At 43.3% G+C, this 23152-nt stretch overlaps 1 protein-coding gene across 4 annotated transcripts in view; it reads right to left on the bottom strand.

The window, feature by feature from the left end:
* slmapa (sarcolemma associated protein a) overlaps positions 1 to 23152 on the bottom strand; it is a 79200-nt gene that overhangs the window by 22991 nt on the left and 33057 nt on the right. For 2 of the 4 annotated variants that reach the window (XM_039798313.1, XM_039798314.1), the window contains 10 exons: positions 22955 to 23122; positions 21851 to 21902; positions 19725 to 19880; positions 9354 to 9413; positions 7206 to 7280; positions 6216 to 6296; positions 5922 to 5981; positions 4849 to 4974; positions 3622 to 3696; positions 2877 to 2977 (listed from right to left, as the gene is read on the bottom strand). In XM_039798313.1, coding sequence (XP_039654247.1) covers positions 2877 to 2977; positions 3622 to 3696; positions 4849 to 4974; positions 5922 to 5981; positions 6216 to 6296; positions 7206 to 7280; positions 9354 to 9413; positions 19725 to 19880; positions 21851 to 21902; positions 22955 to 23122 — 954 coding nt within the window. Of the gene's footprint in view, positions 1 to 2876; positions 2978 to 3621; positions 3697 to 4848; positions 4975 to 5921; positions 5982 to 6215; positions 6297 to 7205; positions 7281 to 9353; positions 9415 to 19724; positions 19881 to 21850; positions 21903 to 22954; positions 23123 to 23152 lie in introns of all 4 variants that reach the window. The other 2 variants (XM_039798316.1, XM_039798317.1) reach the window with 2 other exon arrangements.

The raw sequence follows: 23152 nt of genomic DNA, 5'->3' as shown, positions 1-23152 counted from the left end.
AAAAAGGTGCTGGGAATCAGACCCTGTTTCCACCTACATGGTTATTTTTACAAAAGGAGACATTTCCCTTCGTTTGTGTCCTTTGTTTACACGCAAACGGAGAATTCTCCTCTGAAAACGAGTCTTTCTAAAAACTCCGGCCAGAGTGGAGATTTTTGAAATCTTCGTTTGCACGTACAGTACAGGCCAAAAGTTTGGACACACCTTCTCATTCAATGTGTTTCCTTTTTATTTTCATGACTATTTACATTGTAGATTCTCACTGAAGGCATCAAAACTATGAATGAACACATGTGGAATTATGTACTTAACAAAAAAGTGTGAAATAACTGAAAACATGTCTTATATTTTAGATTCTTCAAAGTAGCCACCCTTTGCTTTTTTGATAACTCTGCAAACCCTTGGTGTTCTCTCAATGAGCTTCGTGAGGTAGTCACCTGAAATGGTTTTACCTTCACAGGTGTGCTTTGTCAGGGGTTAATTAGTGGAATTTTTTCCCTTATTAATAAAAAAGCAAAGGGTGGCTACTTTGAGGAATCTAAAATATAAGACATGTTTTCAGTTATTTCACACTTTTTGGTTAAGTACATAATTCCATATGTGTTCATTCATAGTTTTGATGCCTTCAGTGAGAATCTACAATGTAAATAGTCATGAAAATAAAAAGGAAACTCATTGAATGAGAAGGTGTGTTCAAACTTTTGGCCTGTACTGTAAAGTGAGACAAACGGAGGTTTAGGCAGCCGAGAGAGAGAGAAAAAGAGGAAGCGATTCGTTGCTGTTGTTGCTATTTTCTGGATTCTGATTGGCCAACGTGGGCTTGAGCTTCTCGTTACACCGCCACCTACAGGTCTGGCGTGCTCTTGGCTGCATTGACGGCATATACACACGCTGGTACGTGTAAACCAACACTTTCCTGAAAACTGACAGCTGTGCACGATGTTATTTTTTACAACGGGGAGGTTGAAATGTCTGTTTATGAAAATAGCCGGCCACGTGGAAACGTAGCATCAGAGGGCAGTTGGGAGGAGTCCTAGGTTTCAGGAGGAGTTAGAGTGGTGTCAGCAGGAGAGACGAGGGAGCAACAGGGAGTCAGGTAGAGTTAAAGAAAAGATGGGAGAGTCAGACAGAGCCAGAAGGAGTCAGAAAACTAATACAAGAGTTCACTTGTGGCGTTTTTCCACCACATGGTACTAGGGCTGGGTATCGTTCAGAATCTTATCGCACCGAAAGATAAAGAATTTTTCGACACTCATAGGATTGGAGTATTTTTTTCGATACCTTAAAAGTACCGACGTTCGGTACCCAGCCCTACATGGTACCTGCTCGACTCAGCTCGCCTTTTTTGGTTTTCCATTCTGATAAAAAGTCCCTGGTACCTGCTAACAGGAACTTTATGTAGTACCACCTCTGTCGAGGTTCCCAGCGAGCTGAGGCGATACCAAAAGGTGACGTGAAAACCTGCAGACTGCTGATTGGTCGGAGAGAATCGTCAGTAATCACTGCGTCATCATTGCTAGCAACAGACGGGGAGAAATGCAACCCGACGTCACACTGCAGTGGCCAATCACGTAACCAGCAGTCAGACTTATCAGTCGGTCTTGAGGCGGTGTGAGAGCCCCGTACATCGCTGCCACAAGGAGGTTTTAACACACTAGGAGGGTAAAAAAAACTAAACACAAGCACTGAACTGCCCAGGAGTTAGTGTAACAGCTGACTGTTTCCTGCAACAACAAAGCACAGTCGCTCAGTCCCTTTTCTTTCTCTCTTTGTTAAAGGCCCATAGCTACAGACACAGAAATGGTACATCCTAAGGAAAGTTCATTGTGGGACTGGCTCTAGTGGCTGTAATTCTGCACCAAGTCTGAATTTGGGGAAAGAGACTTCAGATACAGTATTAGAGGACCACTAAGGCCTATATAAAAGAGACTTCAGATACAGTATTAGAGGACCACTAAGGCCTATATAAAAGAGACTTCAGATACAGTATTAGGGGACCACTAAGGTCTATATAAAAGAGACTTCAGATACAGTATTAGGGGACCACTAAGGCCTATATAAAAGAGACTTCAGATACAGTATTAGGGGACCACTAAGGTCTATATAAAAGAGACTTCAGATACAGTATTAGGGGACCACTAAGGTCTATATAAAAGAGACTTCAGATACAGTATTAGGGGACCACTAAGGTCTATATAAAAGAGACTTCAGATACAGTATTAGGGGACCACTAAGGTCTATATAAAAGAGACTTCAGATACAGTATTAGGGGACCACTAAGGTCTATATAAAAGAGACTTCAGATACAGTATTAGGGGACCACTAAGGTCTATATAAAAGAGACTTCAGATACAGTATTAGGGGACCACTAAGGTCTATATAAAAGAGACTTCAGATACAGTATTAGGGGACCACTAAGGTCTATATAAAAGAGACTTCAGATACAGTATTAGGGGACCACTAAGGTCTATATAAAAGCATCCAAAGAGCTCCATGTCACGGGACCTTTAAAGTGACACTGCCGCACAACCCTGCAGTGAATCGCCGGATTGCTTTTTCTAGCGTGAATGGGCCTTAACGAGGAGTTGGGAGGAAAAAGCTGAAAAGTCAGAAAGAGTCCGTAGGAGACAGAAGGGAGTCAAAGAGAATCACGAGGAGTCAGAGGAAGTAAGAAGGAGCTGGGAGGAATCAAAAGGGCATTGTGAGGAATCACAAGGATGATAGAGGGGAGTTGGGACGAGAGGGAAGGGAAGGGAGTAAAAGGGAGTCAGTTTTAGTTCAGTTTGTTATAGGATCCCTATTAGCTGTGCCCTTAAGCACAGCTACTCGTCCTGGGGTTCCTGGGGAGGAGTCAGAGTGTAATATAGGAGTCGAACCTCCTCCTGGGCGCAGTAGAGCTCCTCTCTGGTGGTGCAGATGGTGCTCTCCCTCTGCTCCCTCAGTGCCTCCATGTCAGACTGCAGCTTTCCAAGCTGAGCTAAACACACACACACACACACACACACACACACACACACACACACACACACACACACACACACACACACACACACACACACACACACACACACACACACACACACACACACACACACACACACACACACACAAAGGGAAGTGAGCTGGGATTGTGACACATACATGATATGTGTATGTTAGGGCTCTGCAATTAATCTAAATGTAATCGTGATCATGATTCCGGCTCCCAATGATCACAAAAACAGAATCATCGAGAAAAACTATTATTTAGTTCATTAAGTCTTGCAAGCAAACTGAAAAAATAAAGTTTAAATAGGAAAAGTATGAAGGCAAATTTCACAGTTGTATGTGTTTTAACTGTTGATTTATTTAACTTTTTCCACTGTTTTTTAAGTTCAATAACTGCAACATCTTTTCCAGAAGTCAACGAGTAATCGTGTTAAATTATCGTGATTTCAATATTGACCGAAATAATCGTGATTATATTTTTTTCCATAATCGAGCAGCCCTAGTGTGTGTGTGTGCGTGTCTATGTATGTATGTGTGTGCGTGTGTGCGTGCGTGTGTGCGTGTGTGTGTGTGTGTGTGAGTGTGTGCGTGTGTATATATGTGTGTGTGTTGTGTGTGTGTGTGTGTACTTACTCTGCAGGAACTGGATCTGTTTGGTCGACTCTTCAGTCTGCCGAGAGTTACTCCTCCTCTCCTCCTCCAGCAGAGCTACAGAGAGACACAGACAGTAGCGTAGAAAATTAAGGGGGCAAAAGGCAAAAAAAAGGTTTGGGCCAGTATCCTAATCCTACATTAAGCCATCTTTTTTTCCCATTTAATTTCCATTTCTGTCTCTAACACACACACACACACACACACACACACACACACACACACACACACACACACACACACACACACACACACACACACACACACACACACACACACACACACAGTGGTGATTACTGCATGCATTTTAATAAAAACAAAAAAACAGCGAGTTAATGCACTAATTGCCACCAAAATTTTGTAGAAGCCCGATTTTTAGACAGTGCCCCTGTTAAATATTTTTCCAATTTCCTACACATTTGGCCATCATCTTAATCTCGTACAATGTCATATGACGTTCAATGGGAGTAATGTTTTGGTTAAATGTCCTCACAACGTGCATCCTGATTGGAGCTAGGATGTAGTCACAACTCCAATAACATGTGTGTGAAATCTAGTGGGATTGTTTCATGCAGTCCCTAATAGCATTGAGACAGAGCAGCTGAGAAATAAAACTGGTGTGCAATATTATATCCATTTATGATTAGTCCCAATGGCAGCAAATATAAAGAAAACTGCATGGGCCCCAGAACTGAGCCCTAGGAAAACTACAAGCTTTTGTATTTGTGTTGCAATACATTAATCATCTACAGGAGTCAAATTAATGCACATTACAGTAATAATATGAATCTTAAAACATCATGAATAACAGTAAAAAAGTGACAGGGAAAATGATACTGCAAAACTGCAAATTGTAAATGTAAATGTTGCTGATAATACTTTTACTTGAGTAAGCTTTTGAAAGCAGAACTTTACTTCTAGTGAACTTTTTTCACAGTGTGGTATTAGCACTTTAATAAAAAAGATGTTCTTCTTCCACAACTGGCTGCTGCTAACAGTTTCACATTTTGATTGTTGATATGACTGACTGATATCTTTTTCAGAATTTGCTGGGAGTCCAGATGAGACTCTTGGATATTGGTGGAGGATTTTCTGCGATTGAGGAGTTTCAAGAGAAATTTGAAGAGGTAAAATGGTAAAAATATACAATGCTAGTGCTTTTTCATGGTCTACACCTCAATTATCCAGTATAGTGTAAAGGTAGGTTACCTTGTAGCTCCAGACATCTCTGCTTGCCAGTGTTGGCTAAGTCCTGGGCGTCCAGAAGCTCTCTGTGGAGGTGGTGGATGACCTGCTCCGTGTCTTCAGGCTCTAGACCGGCTCGATGCAACTCCGCTGCACACACAGACAGACACAGAGAGTAATTCAACATTTATTTATTTATTTTCTTTAATGAAACCTCTCTTGACACATCTAATGGCCACGACATACACTACAAATCAATAAAGTGAAAAATAGACAAAGAATGAAGCCTCTTAAAGCGCCCATATTCTGCTCATTTTCAGGTTCATAATTGTATTTAGAGGTTGTACCAGAATAGGTTTACATGGTTTAATTATCAAAAAACACCATATTTTAGTTGTACTGCACATTGCTGCAGCTCCTCTTTTCACTCTGTGTTCAGGTCTCTGTTTTAGCTACAGAGTGAGACATCTCTTCTTCTATTCCTTCTTTGTTGGGAGTCGCACATGCTCAGTAGCTAGGTAAGGACTACTAGCCAGTCAGAAGCAGAGTATGAGGGAGTACCCTGACAGTACCTAGGTAAGGACTACTAGCCAGTCAGAAGCAGAGTATGAGGGCCCTGACAGTACCTAGGTAAGGACTACTAGCCAGTCAGAAGCAGAGTATGAGGGAGTACCCTGACAGTACCTAGGTAAGGACTACTAGCCAGTCAGAAGCAGAGTATGAGGGTGTGCCATGCTAGCAGCTAGGTGAGCATTATAACGTTTGTCTCTGAAGTAAAGGCTGGACTACAATAGAGCTGTTTGGAGCAGTTTGTGAACAGTGTTTTCTGTTGGAGATGGTAAGTCCCTTTGGGGGGGGTGGAATTTGGGCTTTTTCACTTTGTAAACCTATTACATGCACAAAAACGATATATAACACAATAAAGGAAAGGTAAAAAAGCCAAACAGCATAATATGAGCACTTTAAAGGACCTGCAGCCACTGAAACCGAACCGAACAGCTCCCTCTAGTGGACAGTTTACTGTATTACTGACTCTTATAACCTCTCCCGGTTACACAGAGCAGACCTACAAAGCAGAGATGAGCTGCCATGGTTACCTTTGAGCAGAGCTACTCTGTTCTGTGGTTCATTCAGCTCCTGGTCGTCCATGTTGCCGTCTGAAACATACACATATTTCTTTCTGATCCTAAATTTAAAGAAGGACTTGAAAAAGCTTACAAAGTGCTTTAAATTGCCAAAAGGTAAACAACCAGATATAACTTGTGTATATACACACACATTTCTTTTGAACAAAGATGCACAAAAGCGTTTTTGATTTCAGCTAGTGTCGCCTGGTTCTACAAAGATGATTCTGGGTACGATATGACTCGTCACGCGTGTGTTTTACTGACCTGATGTGTCGTCACTGCTGCGGTCTTTGCTGGGACTCAGAGTGTCTGACATGTCGGACTCTTTGGCATCCATCGGATTCCCTGTGGGGACACACACACACACACACGCAGAGAGAGAGAGAGACACAGAGACACACACACACACACACACACACACACACACACGCAGAGAGACACACACACACACACGCAGAGAGAGAGAGACACACACACACACACACGCAGAGAGAGACACACACACACACACACACAGAGACACACACACACACACACACGCAGAGAGACACACAAACACACACACGCAGAGAGACAGACACACACACACGCACGCAGAGAGACACACAAACACACACACACAGAGACAGAGACACACACAAACACACACACAGAGAGACAGAGACACACACACACACACAGAGAGAGAGAGACACACACACAGAGACACACACACACAGACAAAGACACAACACACACACACACACACACACACAGAGAGAGACACACACAAACACACAGACACACAGACACACACACACAGAGAGAGACACACACACACACACGCACGCAGAGAGACACACACACACACACACACACACAAACACACCGAGAGACAGAGACACACACACACACAGAGAGAGAGAGAGAGAGAGAGAGAGAGAGAGAGAGAGAGAGAGAGAGAGAGAGAGAGAGAGAGAGAGACACACACAGAGAGACACACACACACACACTTTAAATATATAATGGTAGGTAAGTTTCTGATGGTTATCTTATAACTAAGACTGTCTGCCGTTTATACCACCACAGAGTTTCTTAGGGGATGTTTTGGAGCTTAATGTAATTAAACTTAATGCTTATAATTAGAATATATTTAGCAGCTGTAAAGCTGGATTTATACTTTTGCATTAAGAGGTGACACAGTACACCTGCACCGTGGGGCGTCCCGTTAACCCCCCTTGGGTCATGTATAAAACCAGCGTGGGTCTCGTCTACCTTTGAGTCGATCAGGGCTGGCCAGGATGTCGTCTTCTGCCGTCTGGTTGTTCTGTAGGTGGGCGTCCATCACTTCTACAAACAAACAAACACTTAGAAATAGGGCTGTGTACTGGCAAGTACGTATCCCGATACATGGTTCACGAGTCAATATATTGCAATATATTCCAATACTGTGCGTAAGGCAAAAAAGACATAATGTTCATAAAAGTCAAAGAAGTTTACTTTAGGTAAACAATTCAGTACAGAAAATCTTAGTGAGCTAATGTTTATATGTTAAAGTAGGCCAATGTTCAGCCATAGCTACGTTGTTAGTTTCTAGCAAAAGTCAGGCCCTGTTAGGCACTGCTAGGCCCTGTTAGGTACGGTTAGGCCCTGCTAGGCCCTGTTAGGTACTGCTAGGCACTGTTAGGTACTGCTAGGCACTGTTAGACACTGTTAGGCCCTGTTAGTTACTGTTAGGCACTGTTAGACACTGTTAGGCCCTGTTAGGCACTGTTAGGCACTGTTAGGCCCTGTTAGGCCCTGTTAGGCACTGTTAGGCCCTGTTAGTTACTGTTAGGCCCTGTTAGTTACTGTTAGGCCCTGTTAGTTACTGTTAGGCACTGTTAGTTACTGTTAGGCACTGTTAGGCACTGTTAGGCCCTGTTAGTTACTGTTAGGCACTGTTAGGCACTGTTAGGCACTGTTAGTTACTGTTAGTTACTGTTAGGCACTGTTAGGCACTGTTAGGCCCTGTTAGTTACTGTTAGGCACTGTTAGACACTGTTAGGCACTGTTAGTTACTGTTAGGCCCTGTTAGTTACTGTTAGGCCCTGTTAGGCCCTGTTAGGCCCTGTTAGTTACTGTTAGACACTGTTAGGCCCTGTTAGGCCCTGTTAGTTACTGTTAGGCCCTGTTAGGCCCTGTTAGGCCCTGTTAGTTACTGTTAGACACTGTTAGGCCCTGTTAGTTACTGTTAGGCCCTGTTAGTTACCGTTGGGCCCCTGTTAGGCCCTGTTAGGCACTGTTAGGCACTGTTAGACACTGTTAGACACTGTTAGACACTGTTAGTTACTGTTAGGCCCTGTTAGTTACTGTTAGGCCCTGTTAGTTACTGTTAGGCACTGTTAGGCACTGTTAGGCCCTGTTAGTTACTGTTAGGCACTGTTAGGCACTGTTACGCACTGCTAGGCACTGCTAGGCACTGCTAGGCACCGTTAAGCACTGCTAGGCGTCTCAACATAGCCTCTAGCGGTAGGGGCTTTAAACACAACAAATGTGAAACACCGTCTTACATGAATATTTTATGAAACTTGAAAAAATGTAATCGATACAGTATTGCAAAATAAAATATCGCGATAAGTGTATAGATTTTTTCTTACACCCCTACTTAGAACTATATTCTATCTTCACAAAGTCACCCATTCACCGTTTATGTAGAAACTGATTTTACATCGTTCTCATCAGATACAGTTTGTTTTTTCTCCGATTTCTTTTCTAGATTATTTTGGGACATTTTGGGCTTTTATTTGATAGGACAGCTGAAGACAGGAAAGGGCAGAGAGGGGGAATGACCTGCAGTGGTTGGACTGGAACTTGGGCGGCTGCAGTAAGGACTGAGCCTTTTCCACCGAATGCAGAACGTCTGCAGACCGGCTCCACAGCTCTGTGCTGTGTTCTTGGGGGAATTACTGGAATTGTTGGGTCTTTGTAAATTATAGAGTGTGGTCTAGACCTACTCTATCTGTAAAGTGTCTCGAGATAACGCTTTATTATGATTTGATACTATAAATGAAATTGAATTGTTTTCAAGGTGTAGTAGCAGGGAAATATGATCCACCGTGAGCGCGGTGTATTTTATTTTGAAAATTAACCGGATGTTTTATTTTGTTTCTGTGCTCGACTTCCTATCCCGCACTATTTGCCGTGTGCTGAATTGCTGCGGAGCTCTCTGGCGTCACACTGACTTTAATGGAAACCTGATGACTCCATTATGCAGCCGGTGGAAATTGGGGGTTAGTACATGGGCATGCTAAACTAGGTGAGCTACCGGCCCTTCTCTCTGATTTCTAGTGTTCGTTCACAGACCGAACTGCTCCAGGACTCCGACAACAGAAAGAAATGATTGATGAGTAGGTTATAACTGAAGCTTAGTTGAGCTCTTACCATCAAAGTTGGCCAGACGGTGGATCGATGAACTTACAGTCTCCTTCAGCTGTTTGACCGCTGCAGAAAAAAAAAAAAGAAAACCAGGAGAATCGGTGAATAAAACCATCTTAAATTAGTTTTAAAAACAAACCGAGAATTTGAACTTTAATCAATTCAAATCTGGCCCAAACTCTGCCAAATGTCCAATAGGCCAACTTAACACACAGTAAATATAACAACCAGCAACCATGCAGCCATTTACACTGACCCAGGGTGAGTCATCAGCTGGATTAGTGGCTGGTTAGTACAGATGTTAAGTGTTGGAGATCACTGAACTTAAGTTGCATTTTAGCTCCAGAAGTTGCTCAAAAACAGTGAGGTTGTGCTCATTGTTTAAGACATTTCAAATCAAAAGAATCTGTGACAAGTAAGATGAGATAGTTTTGTGTTGAATTTGGTTTTCTTGTTTATCAGGTATTGCATGAAAAAGTAAATTATCTTTGGTTACCACTGTACACAGAATAAATTAGTTTGTGGTACAGTTATGTTGTAACCCAGGACATGACAGCTGTGTAATTTCTCTGGACAGGTGCATCAGATTAATGACTAAAACATGTAAAATGTAGATGGAAATTATCAAGTCATCTCACTTGTACGCCCCTGTGATGTAACACTGATGTACTGTATGTAAAAATAAGTCCAGGATAATAAAACCTACAGCATGTTGAAATAAAGTTGTGGAAATGTCATTGAAAGAAAAAAAAAAAAGGCACATATGTAATGTAAATCTCTTGCTTTATAAGCTTTCAACAACATTTAGCCAAGTTAAATCAGATGCCTAGAGGGGTGGCAGTAGCTCAGTCAGTAGGGAGTTGGTTCAAGTCCCCATACGGACCAGTTCACCTCCTGGGCACTGCTCTTGAGCAAGTCACCAAACCCCCAACTGCTCGGGGCGCCTTTCTATGGGCAGCTCCCTCACTCTGACATCTCTCCATTAGTGCACGTAGAGGTACTGAGCTCTGTGTGTGCAATTCAGGCCTACCAACAGAGTGAAAAATTGTAATTTCCCCTTGCGGGATTAATGAAGTATAAATTATTATTATTATTATTAGATGACTTTTCATCTGCCCAAATGACACATACTTGGTTCTGCTGTTATCAGCTGCTACCACAATAAACTTCCAAAACCACAGACCTCAACTCAACTTGATTGACTAATCCTCCCGATCCGTCTACAGCCATATGCTCTGCGTACAAGTTATGTGTTCTAGTCGCAAAGAAGAGAATTCTGCTTTGTTTCACTGTTTTCAGTGTCAGTGAAACTGCGTTCGGTTCTACTGTGTCACCGCACTAATAGTCATTAGAGCGCACAAAGCACATCTCGGCCAGCGGATTGGTCTATAATAATTAGGGGTGTCACGATTCTCCAAATCCTCGATTCGATTGCATTTTCGATTCTGAGGTCACGATTTGATTCTCGATTTTTACATTTATAGGTTGCTATGCCATTATTCGAATAATATTCAAAGATTTAATGCTCAAATGCAGCCTGTTATTAATGTCTACTACACTACTCAGGCTTATGAATAGTCAATGCCACTATAAGCATGTGGTTGTTACACGTTCTGTCCACTAGAGGGACTTCCAACATCAGCCTGGCCTTGAAGGGGACCTAAGTCGTGGCGCATTGCATTTCCAACACGCTGCTCTCTGTTTACATTATTTTCCACCACGAGCACACAGCGACAAACACAAATCAACAGAGACCTCTTTAACGAAACATGATCTAACAAGTGTAGTGAAGCAGTTCTGTTGTAAAGGCTAACGGTGCTCGGTTAGCACAATGACATCATGTTAGAAAGCACAGCCGAAACCATTTGTCAAAAACATAAAGTAACAAAAGTGTAAGCCGAATCTAAAAGATGTGAAGATCTGCTAAAGAAGAAGAAAATGAGGAGCCAGGAAGAAAATGAGGTGGTACCATAAGAACCACAACATACCACTAAAACTACCAAAGCACCAGTAAAGCCTGTTACTACCAGACAAGAAGTTTAATAAGCTCTGGCAAGACCGTTCACCCCCAGCAGTGGGACACAATATTCACAAAAAGAAAAGTAATTTTAAGTACATGTTGTACACATTTTACAAGTCTGTTTGTTTACATTTTATACACCCCCCATAAGAAAATAAAGGGAAAACAACATTTTCCCGGTGCTAAAACGATACTTTTAAAACTGTGCATATCTCTCTCGCTCTCTCTCTTATTTTTTTTTATATATTTTTTTAAATGTAATAATAACTTCTTTCACCAGTAAGTTAAACGACAAAAAACGCTTGAGTTTGCCGTTAACTGGCGCAGCCATCCTGGTTGCGGGATGTGATGATTTTAGACGAGAGGGAGGAGGGAGGAGCCCCTCACACTCTACGTTACGTTACACACTTTCACTGGCAATCACATCATAGCCACACCCTAAAACACCCCTGCTTTATCACAGATTTTAAAATCAACGAGACCATAATTAAAAAAAATTAACATCATTCTGTGTTGTAGAAGACTTCAAACTAGCGATTGAGACTCATTATGAAAATGTTTACTGAGGTAATAAATCAAGAGAGAAGTGGGTCACTTTCTCATAGACTTCTACAGAAACCGAACTCCTTTTGCAACTGAATTCAGATATAATGCAGGTTTAAGGAGTCTCCCCCTGCAGGAATTCAGATAGAAAGCAGGTTTAAGGAGTCTCCCCCTGTAGGAATTCAGATAGAAAGCAGGTTTAAGGAGTCTCCCCCTGCAGGAATTCAGATAGAAAGCAGGTTTAAGGAGTCTCCCCCTGCAGGAATTCAGATAGAAAGCAGGTTTAAGGAGTCTCCCCCTGCAGGAATTCAGATAGAAAGCAGGTTTAAGGAGTCTCCCCTGCAGGAATTCAGATATAATGCAGGTTTAAGGAGTCTCCCCTGCAGGAATTCAGATAGAAAGCAGGTTTAAGGAGTCTCCCCCTGCAGGAATTCAGATAGAAAGCAGGTTTAAGGAGTCTCCCCTGCAGGAATTCAGATAGAAAGCAGGTTTAAGGAGTCTCCCCTGTAGGAATCCAGATAGAAAGCAGGTTTAAGGAGTCTCCCCTGCAGGAATTAAGATAGAAAGCAGGTTTAAGGAGTCTCCCCCTGCAGGAATTCAGATATAATGCAGGTTTAAGGAGTCTCCCACTGCAGGAATTCAGATATAATGCAGGTTTAAGGAGTCTCCCCTGCAGGAATTCAGATAGAAAGCAGGTTTAAGGAGTCTCCCCTGCAGGAATTCAGATATAATGCAGGTTTAAGGAGTCTCCCACTGCAGGAATTCAGATAGAATGCAGGTTTAAGGAGTCTCCCCTGCAGGAATTCAGATAGAAAGCAGGTTTAAGGAGTCTCCCCTGCAGGAATTCAGATAGAAAGCAGGTTTAAGGAGTCTCCCCTGCAGGAATTCAGATATAATGCAGGTTTAAGGAGTCTCCCCTGCAGGAATTCAGATAGAATGCAGGTTTAAGGAGTCTCCCCTGCAGGAATTCAGATAGAAAGCAGGTTTAAGGAGTCTCCCCCTGCAGGAATTCAGATAAAATGCAGGTTTAAGGAGTCTCCCCCTGCAGGAATTCAGATAGAAAGCAGGTTTAAGGAGTCTCCCCCTGCAGGAATTCAGATATAATGCAGGTTTAAGGAGTCTCCCACTGCAGGAATTCAGATATAATGCAGGTTTAAGGAGTCTCCCCCTGCAGGAATTCAGATAGAAAGCAGGTTTAAGGAGTCTCCCCCTGCAGGAATTCAGATAGAAAGCAGGTTTAAGGAGTCTCCCCCTGCAGGAATTCAGATATAATGCAGGTTTAAGGAGTCTCCCCTGCAGGAATTCAGATAGAATGCAGGTTTAAGGAGTCTCCCCCTGCAGGAATTCAGATAGAAAGCAGGTTTAAGGAGTCTCCCCCTGCAGGAATTCAGATATAATGCAAGTTTAAGGAGTCTCCCCCTGCAGGAATTCAGATAGGATGCAGGTTTAAGGCACTTCTGCATTTGCAGCACTTAGCCGAACCAGATGCTCTGTCCATTAATATTATACAGTCTATGGTTGAAGTGGAGGCCGAAATCTCAAAACCTGCACAAATAAAACCAAAACTATCTGCATGGATAGCTACCACTGGAGGTAGGTGATATTGGGCTGAGTTGACCTTTCTAATACAACATCTATCTTATGACATATACTATTCTTTCAACTCAAATCAAAGACGTCGGTTATCCCTCACCTCCAGACTTTCTTTACATTGTGTACTGACAAAATGTTACCAACTTCACTTTAAAAGGAAAGAAAAACAGCTGGAAAAATCATTTTCAGGTCTGTCAAGAAAAATAGTTCTGCTAAGATGTTCTCTTCAACAGATTAATCTGTCTGTTTAGCATCTTCCAATACGCACAGATTGAGTCATATACACTCTTTCACCAAGAGCATATCAGGTTTGATTTGCAGTTTAGCAGCAACTGCTCCACAACATGCTCTATCAAAGAAGGTGCCTCTGGAGAAGCATCAAATAAATAGATGTGTTAGGCATGTTAATAAAAATAATCACGGTAAGTCAAGTGATGAGATAAGACAAAATAAATCATTAGATATTAATGACTTAATATCTCATGAGTACATTTTCTCATAAGGACAATCTTATAATTGACTGAGAAAGTTAAAAGGGTTTGACTTACCATCTTATAATTTGAATTACCATGAGAGTGTGTGTGTGTGTGTGTGTGTGTTTCTGTGTGTGTGTGTGTGTGTGTGTTTCTGAGCGCGCGTGTGTGTGTGTTTCTGAGCATATGTGTGTGTGGGGTGTGTGTGTGTTTCTGAGCGTGCGTGTGTTTCTGTGCTTGTGTGGTGTAGCCGGTGTGTGTTTCTGAGCCGTAGTGTGTGTTTCTGAGCGGCGTTGTGTGTGTTTCTGACGTGTGTGTGTTTCTGTCGTGTGTGTTTTCTGAGCGTGTGTGTGTTTCTGAGCCGAATGTGTGTTCTGAGCCGTGTGTGTTTCTGGAGCCGAAGTGTGTGTTTTTGAGCGTGTGTGTGTTTCTGAGCCGAGTGTGTGTTTCTGAGCCGTGTGTGTGTTTCTGAGCCGCAGTGTGTGTTTCTGAGTGTTATGTGTGTTCTGCGCCGCGTGTGGTGTGTTTTGAGCATGTGTGTGTTGTGTGTGTGTTTCTGAGCGCGTGTGTGTTTTCTGTGCGTTGTGTGTTCTTGAGCCGGTGTGTGTTTCTGAGCGAAGTGTGTGTTTCCTGAGCGTGTGTGTGTTTCTGAGCGAAGTGTGTGTTTCCGTGTGTGTGTTTCTGAGCGTGTGTGTGTGTTTCTGAGTGTGTATGTGTTTTCTGAGCCGCGTGTGTGTTTCTGAGCATGTGTGTGGGTGTGTGTGTGTGTTTCTGGCGCGTGTTGTTTCTGTGCTTGTGTGTGTGTGTTTTCTGAGCGGTGTGTGTTTCTGAGCGTGTGTTTCGTGCGGTGTGTTCTTGAGCCGTGGTGTGTGTTTCTGAGCGGCGGTGTGTTCTGGAGCCGTGTGTGTGTGTGTTTCTAGCCGTGTGTGTGTTTCCTGAGCCGTGTGTGTGTTTCTGAGTGTTATGTGTGTTTCTGAGCCGCGTGTGTGTGTTTCTGAGCATGTGTGTGTGGGTGTGTGTGTGTGTCTGAGCTGGCGGTGTATTTCTGTGCGCGTGTGTCCTTGTGTGTGTGTGTGTGTGTTCTGAGCCGCGTGTGTGTTTCTGAGTGTGTTGTGTGTTCTGAGTGCGTGCGTGTATTTTCTGAGCATGTGTGTGTGTGTGTGGGGTGTATGTGTGTGTTTCTGAGCCGCGCGTGTGTGTTTTCCTGAGCATGTGTGTGGGTGTATGTGTGTGTTTCTGAGCCGCGGGGTGTTTCTGTGCTTGTGTGTGTGTTTCTGTGTGTGTTTGTGTGTTTCTGAGGCGCCGGTGTGTGTTTCTTAGCATATGTGTGTGGGTTGTGTTTCTGTGCTTGTGTGTGTTTCTGAGCGTGGTGTTTCTGAGCCTGTGTTTCTGGTGTGTGTTGTGTGTTCTGAGCGGTGTGTGTGTGTTTCTGAGCATATGTGTGGGGTGTGTGCGTTTCTGTGCTTGTGTGTGTGTTTCTGAGCCGTGTGTGTTTTTGAGCCGTGTGTGTTTCTGTGCTTGTGTGTGTTTCTTGAGCCGTGTGTGTTTCTGAGCGGCGTGTGTTTCTGTGCGTTGTGTGTTTCTGAGTGTTGTGTTTTGTAGGTGTCTGTGTGTGTTTCTGAGCCGCGGCGTGTTGTGTTTCTGTGCGTTGTGTGTGTGTTTCTGCCGTGTGTGTTTCTGAGTCGTGGTTGTTTTCTGAGCGTGTGTGTGTGTTTCTGGTGTGTGTTTGTGTGTTTCTGAGTGCGTCGCGGTGTTTTTTTCTGAGCATATGTGTGTGTGGGGTGTGTGTGCGGTTTCTGTGCTTGTGTGTGTTTCTGAGCGTGTTTTTTGTGTGTGTTTTCTGAGCGGTGTTGTGTGTTTCTGAGCGTGTTTGTGCTGTATGTGTTTCTGAGTGTGTGTGTGTGTTTCCTGAGTGTACGTGTGTGTTCTTGAGTGTGTATGTGTGTGTTTGTTGATCATGTGTCTGTGATAGTGTTCACGGGTACTCAACTCGGGCAATCAATCCGGTTGTTCTAACACTTACGTATGACAGTTGTCTGATAGAAACACAGAGCACTGACATTACTAAGATGACTAGGAAGAGTAGAGTTGGGTATTTAGTTCAGATTTTATCGATTCTGCTCATCAATGCCATATCTCATCAAATCGTATTTAAAATGTAAACAATATATGTTGGAGGCAAACCCATCCTATCCATATTTGAAGCAGATTGAGGCTGCCAATTGGAATTTTTTTTGTGATTATTTTTGCTTAAACATTAAATAAAATAAATAGTATAGTCTATCTTACCAAGTATGCATTGATTGTTCACTTGTTCTCCCTCTGATCCCATTATTAGCTGCAGGCATTATGACCCAAAACTACAGAAAATGCTTCATCATGTTAAATGGACTTCCTTCCTGCATGAAATTATTTCACTGTAATATTTCATTGTTTCATGACTCGCCAGTACTAATTGGTAGGGCTGCTCCCTCTTAGTGGATTAGTCGACTAATCGGTGGTTTTGGTCTTAGTCAACTTAGATTTCTTTAGTCCATTAGTCATGTCTGATGCCGTTTTCATGCTGAATGACTTATTACCAAGAAACGTACGAGCACATCTCTGGTAAACACAAGAATTAAAGTGGTGCTGTCGCATGACTCTTAGTGGAGAAACTCTGATTTACAGATCGGTCGATTAAATCAACTAATCGATTAGTCGATGCAGTTGAATAGGTGTTAGTCGACTAAGAATTTCTTCAATCGAGCACACAGCTTTACTAATTGGTCTGCTATATTTTGACAATACACACATATTTTGATGCATGTATAGCCAGTAATGAATATTGCAGAACAGAAGGTCATTTTGTTTTACTTTCTGGAATGGATAAGCAGAATCAAAAACCATCTTTCTTAAAAAGGAACACACTGTTCCTGTCAATACCCAACGCTGTATCAGAGAGGACGAGACAGAAAGAGCCAAAGACAGAAATCATGACAGAGAAAAGACAGACCGATAAAAGCAGGTAGAAAGCATGACAGAACTAATGAGTTACAGAGAGAACGATACCTACACGGACAGATAGATGCTCCATTAACAAAAGGGCAGAGCAGAAGTTGAAGCCGTACAAGAGAGATATTTTCAGACGAATAAAAGGAATAATACAGTGTTTCTGGACAGGTACCACAACACTGTAACAGCAGACAGGATGTGGACAGGCAAACAGACAGCTAAGGCATTAATATCGGTTTCCGTTCAACATATTACCATCAAACTAGCTTGGCGCCGCAATCCTACGTACTTCCGCTGGTAGGACCAGGTTACCATCAAACAGCCCAACAGTTTAAAATCAAATCAGAGCACATCCTCACAACTCCCGAGTCAGAATGGAAACTCAAGATGTGACCAAAATAAAGAGTGAAACCCCAAAAGTGTCCACAAAAAAGAAAAAAGCACAATGTAAGTGTGGTCCCTGACACCGTCTATGCAGAAAATGAGCAGGATTTTTAGATCAACCAAAGGCTCAACCTCTTCTCTCCCCGACAACATGCCTAGAAAATGAAATCAGTTGAGCAAAACAAATATTGTAAAGAAAAGTAAAATTAATTTCTCAAGCAATGATGCTGAACTGCCATTTCCTATTGGTTAAACTACAAATCCCAATTCCAATGAAGTTGGGACGTTGTGTAAAACGTAAATAACAGAATACAATGATTTGCAAATCCTTTTTAACTTATATTCAATTGAATACACTATAAAGACACAATATTTAATGTTGAAACTGGTAAACTTTCATGTTTTTTTTTGCAAATATTCCCTCATTTTAAATTTGATGCCTGGGACACGTTCTAAAAAAGCTGTGTCAGGGGCAACAAAAGACGGGGAAAGTTGAGGTATGCTCAAAAAACACCAGTTTGGAAGATTCCATGGTGAACAGGTTAATGGGTCATGATTGGGTATAAAATGGAGCATCCCCAAAAGGCTCAGTCGTTCACAAGCAAGGATGGGGTGAGGTGCACCACTTTGTGAACAAATAGTCCAACATAACAAGGTCACATGACACACAGCCATCTTCTAACCCTATACATACTGGGAACTATATTCTCAGAAAGGCAAAGCACTGCTACTTCTGCTACTTGGGCGGAGGGATATGCTCACAGCACCTGAGAAGCCCCGTGGTGAGGAGCAGAGAGTAGCAGTGCTTCGCCTTCTGAGCATATAGTTCCCAGTATGTATACGGTTAGAAGATGGCTGTGTGTCATGTGACCTTGTTATTTGTACACGCTGTGACGATACAAATCACAACATGGAAAGAGGAACATTTTGGCGTTATTTTGTTACCTCCAGGATCTGTGCTAAGCTAGGCTAGATGGAGCCTGTTACCTCCAGGATCTGTGCTAAGCTAGGCTAGATGGAGCCAGTTACCTCCAGGATCTGTGCTAAGCTAGGCTAGATGTAGCTGGTTACCTCCAGGATCTGTGCTAAGCTAGGCTAGATGTAGCTGGTTACTTCCAGGATCTGTGCTAAGCTAGGCTAGATGTAGCTGGTTACCTCCAGGATCTGTGCTAAGCTAGGCTAGATGGAGCCGGTTACCTCCAGGATCTGTACTAAGCTAGGCTAGATGGAGCCGGTTACCTCCAGGATCTGTGCTAAGCTAGGCTAGATGGAGCCGGTTACCTCCAGGATCTGTACTAAGCTAGGCTAGATGGAGCCGGTTACCTCCAGGATCTGTACTAAGCTAGGCTAGATGGAGCCTGTTACCTCCAGGATGTGTGCTAAGCTAGGCTAGATGGAGCCTGTTACCTCCAGGATCTGTGCTAAGCTAGGCTAGATGGAGCCTGTTACCTCCAGGATCTGTGCTAAGCTAGGCTAGATGTAGCTGGTTACCTCCAGGATCTGTACTAAGCTAGGCTAGATGGAGCCGGTTACCTCCAGGATCTGTGCTAAGCTAGGCTAGATGGAGCCGGTTACCTCCAGGATCTGTACTAAGCTAGGCTAGATGGAGCCTGTTACCTCCAGGATGTGTGCTAAGCTAGGCTAGATGGAGCCTGTTACCTCCAGGATCTGTGCTAAGCTAGGCTAGATGGAGCCTGTTACCTCCAGGATCTGTGCTAAGCTAGGCTAGCGGTGGGTGCGTCAGACAGAGCTACGACACACACAGAGATGAGAAGGATATGTATGGACTTATCTAACTCTGGGGGATACGCTGAATAAGACAAAGACCCGATAAGTCAGCGTGTTCCTTTAAAAGAAAAGGTGATGTAACACGGTGGTAAACATGCCATGTTGCAGCTAATCCTTGTATTCTGTTTTTATTTACATTTTACACAACTTCACTGGAATTGGGGTTTGTACTAAACAGTATATTTTAAGTATATTTTGAGTATATTTTGAGTGTGAAGTTCAACATGAGGCTGTAAAAATATTTCCCTTGATCAAAAGCTAGTTAAACTTTGCTTTGAAAAAAGATCAACATTTCAGTAAAGAAAGGCTCCAACTATATTATTAATAATATGTGGAATCACCACACGATCAGGTTAATAAGTCAATATTTTGTCTTTTACAAAAGCTCATTTCATAGGTTTAATTGTAATATTATTTTATTGCATCTCTTAATTTAAAAGCATTATATTCTTGTGTTTGTTTTAATGTTTCTCGGTTAGATTGCTGTTGAATTGTGCTGTATTATTTCAGACTTTTTATCAAACCCTGCTAAAGAACAGTGCTGTACATGAATTAAACTCTCGATTATTATGATAAACTGACTACCATCAACATCTTCATCTTGACCAAATGCACCATCATCGGTGTCTGTATCCTCCTCATCCTCGTCTTCCTCCTGGCTCTCAGGTTTCTGCAGGCTCTGTTTGTCCTCGACAGGCTCTTCTACTGGTCCGTGGGAGACAAGGTCCACATCTGCCACATCTGACCAGATCAGATACATATATATGTATATATATATATACACACACACACACACGATTTTGTCGAAACGTTACCAGCCAAACACATGTTCATAACAAGAGTTAAGAGTCCGAATGATGGCAGGTCCCTTCACAAAGTGGCTACTGTGGCAAAGTGAGCAGTGAGACAGTCACCTCCAGCATTCATATTCAGTGTTGTCATTCAATCACCAAGAAGTCAAATCAGTGACCAGAAGCTCGTTGTCCCCAGAAGAAGAAAAACAAAGCAGTGGACAGTTTGGCAACCATGGAAACAACCCATATTATCCAGAAACTCCAACCAGTCCTGTTCAGACTCGAGAGACCCTGAGACAACCTGCCTCTTTTCAAACAGCCACAGCCAGCGGTGTGAGTCAAGATTACATATTTGAGTCCTGGTACATGCTGCCGTTGATCCTGGCGGCTTCGGCATGGTGGCCACAGTTGACATTGCAGGTCATGTGACACTTTTGAACGCCTCATAGACAATCATAAAAGAAACTGCCTTAAACAATGATTTTTTTAAAGTGTTTTTAACACTGTAATTGTGAGCCATTAGGTTGACAAGGCAAGCCTAAGGAACTTTCTGAGCTACAGTAATACACCTGCTCCACGGTACAGCCAGGTGTCCAAATGTCCCTGAACAAGAAACCATTATATTATATTTGTGAACTATCAAATATTAACATGGGTACCAGCCTGAAAAAAGGCCATGATTGTTGGGCTAAAATAAATACTTGTTTATTTAAATAGGTACTTTTAAATGTTTTTAATCTCCAGTTACCGATTTTTATTTTATTGTACTGACAACCCCTCCAAAACTATTTATTGTATGCACCTGAATAATAGCCTAGAAATCTAGACCACCCTAGCGGCAGCAAATGTAATTTGCAGACAGGGGAGGTCTAGCAACTCGCAGTTGGCTTGCGAGCTGGAAAAACCAAACTCTAGTCAGGCCAATCACATCGTGTATAGAGTCGGTGGGCGGGGCTTATGGCTGCTGCTGGTGAACAGAGGTCTTCTGGAAGACTTGGAGTTCAGCTTTTCTTTGAGAAAAGAACAAAGAACGGCTCTGAAGTCATTCTTAAAAAAGGAAGATGTGTTCGGAGTTTAAAGTTTAATCCATCAAATAGCTCCGCTACCTTCTTCGTTGCTCTGATTGGTTGTAGCGCTATCCTATTGCGTGCAGAGGGAATTTGAAAGACAACCGTTTATCCCGCCCCTCGGATTGAGCCCTGACCAATGGGGGGTTCCCAAACCCAACATCTGGATGTGGGGCTGGCTTGTCAGGTTACGTGAATAATGCTACCTTTCCACGTGGCTGGCTATTGTCATAAACTGACATTTCAACCTCTCCGTTTTAAAAAATAACATCGTGCACAGCTGTCAGTTTTCAGAAAAGTGTTAGTTTACACGTACCCGTGTTTATATGCCATCAAGAGCACGCCAGACCTGTAGGTGGCGGTGTAACGAGAAGCTCAAGCCCACGTTAGCCAATCAGAATCCCAGCAGCAACGTATCACTTCCTCTTTCTCTCGGCTTTCTAAACCTCCGTTAGTCTCAGTTTACGCGCAAACGAAGATTTCAAAACTCTCCACTCTGGCCGAAGTTTTTAGAAAGACTCTGTTTCAGAGGAGAATTCTCCGTTTGCGTGTAAACGAAGGGCACAAACGAAGGGAAATGTGTCCGGTTTTCAAAATAACCACGCACGTGTACACAGGGCCTAAAGCTTGTAATTCTAATTGAAAAGTGAGGAGAAGAATAAGAAGAGCCAGACCTCCACCGTGACAGACAGAGAGACCGATGAACACAGAGAGCAGAGAGCAACAGGACGTTATGTGGACACCATGCAGGAAGTTGTCATGCATCATCAGAGCAGGAAAAGGGAAGTGAAGTTAGCGGCCGGAGAGACAAAACGGCGGCGGAGAGCAGAGCAGAGACATGTGCACTCACCCAGGCTGTTGTTTTCTTTAATGCTTTTCTCTTGGAGCTGTTCTAACCGAACTGTAAACAACAACAACAACAACAGCAGAGACAAGTTGACTGACAGGAAGTCCCAGCTGAGCCCCCATGATGGGTCAAACACGTGCTCGGACCCAGACACTGGTTGCTGTGGTAACTCTTGTGTCAAAGTGATTGGCTTGCAGGCTGCAGTTTGTCAGCTTGTTAAGTTAGGACAGGACTGTGTGTGTGTGTGTGTGTGTGTGTCCATCTGTCTGTCTGTCTGTGTGTTAGCGCGAGTAAGAGAGAGATTGTGTGTGTGTGTGTGTGTGTGAGCGTGTCTGTGTGTGTGTGTTTTAGCATGAGTAAGAGAGTGTGTGAGTGAGCGTGTCTGTGTGTGTGTGTGTTAGCACGAGTAAGAGTGTGTGTGTGAGTGTGTCTGTGTTGGTGAGGATAAGTGTGTGTGTGTGTGTGTGTGTGTGTGTGTGTGTGTGTGTGTGTGTGTGTGTGTGTGTGTCTGTCTGTGTGTGTGTGTCTCTGTGTGTGTATACACAATACAATTCATAAACAGCCAATTTAACTATCACCATCATAATACCAACAATTCCACAAGAATGAAAGTATAACACGTCCAAAAACATTTACAGTACTAGAACAGCGAGGGTTTGTGTCTTGGTCTGTGTGTGTGTCTCTGTGTGTCTCTGTGTCTCTCTGTGTGTGTGTGTGTGTGTGTGTGTGTGCTGTCTGTGTGTCTGTGTGTGTGTCTCTCTGCGTCTGTGTGTCTCTCTGCAAGTGTGTGTGTCTCTCTGCGTGTGTGTGTGTGTCTCTGTGTGTCTCTCTGTGTGTGTGTGTGTGTGTCTCTGTGTGTCTCTCTGCGTGTGTGTGGCTGTGTGTGTGTGTGTGTGTGTGTGTGCTCTCTGTGTGTGTGTCTCTCTGGCGTATGTGTCTCTCTGTGTGTGTGTGTGTGTGTCTGCGTGTGTGTGTCTCTCTGTGTGTCTCTCTGCGTGTGTGTGTCTCTGCGTGTCTCTCTGCGTGTGTGTGTGTGTCTCTGTGTGTGTGTGTGTGTGTGTGTGTGTGTGTGTGTCTCTGTGTGTGTGTGTGTGTGTGTGTGTGCACCTGCAGGGCGGCGAGCCTCTCGTTAGTGAAGTCGTTGTCGGCCTGCAGAGCTTCGATGCGAGCCTGGAGAACCTGCTCCTTCTCCTCCATCTCCTCGATCCTCAGCTCCAGCTCTCTCTTCTCTGTCGCTCCGCGCTGGGTCAACTCCTCCTGCCGGCCCTCTGCCGCCTGGGGGAGGAGAGGGGGAGGAGAGAGAGA

Source organism: Perca fluviatilis, chromosome 4, assembly GCF_010015445.1.
Source record: "Perca fluviatilis chromosome 4, GENO_Pfluv_1.0, whole genome shotgun sequence".
NCBI classification, from domain to species: domain Eukaryota; kingdom Metazoa; phylum Chordata; class Actinopteri; order Perciformes; family Percidae; genus Perca; species Perca fluviatilis.
Note: the sequence above shows the minus strand (reverse complement) of the source record. Positions and strands in the feature narration are given on the sequence as shown.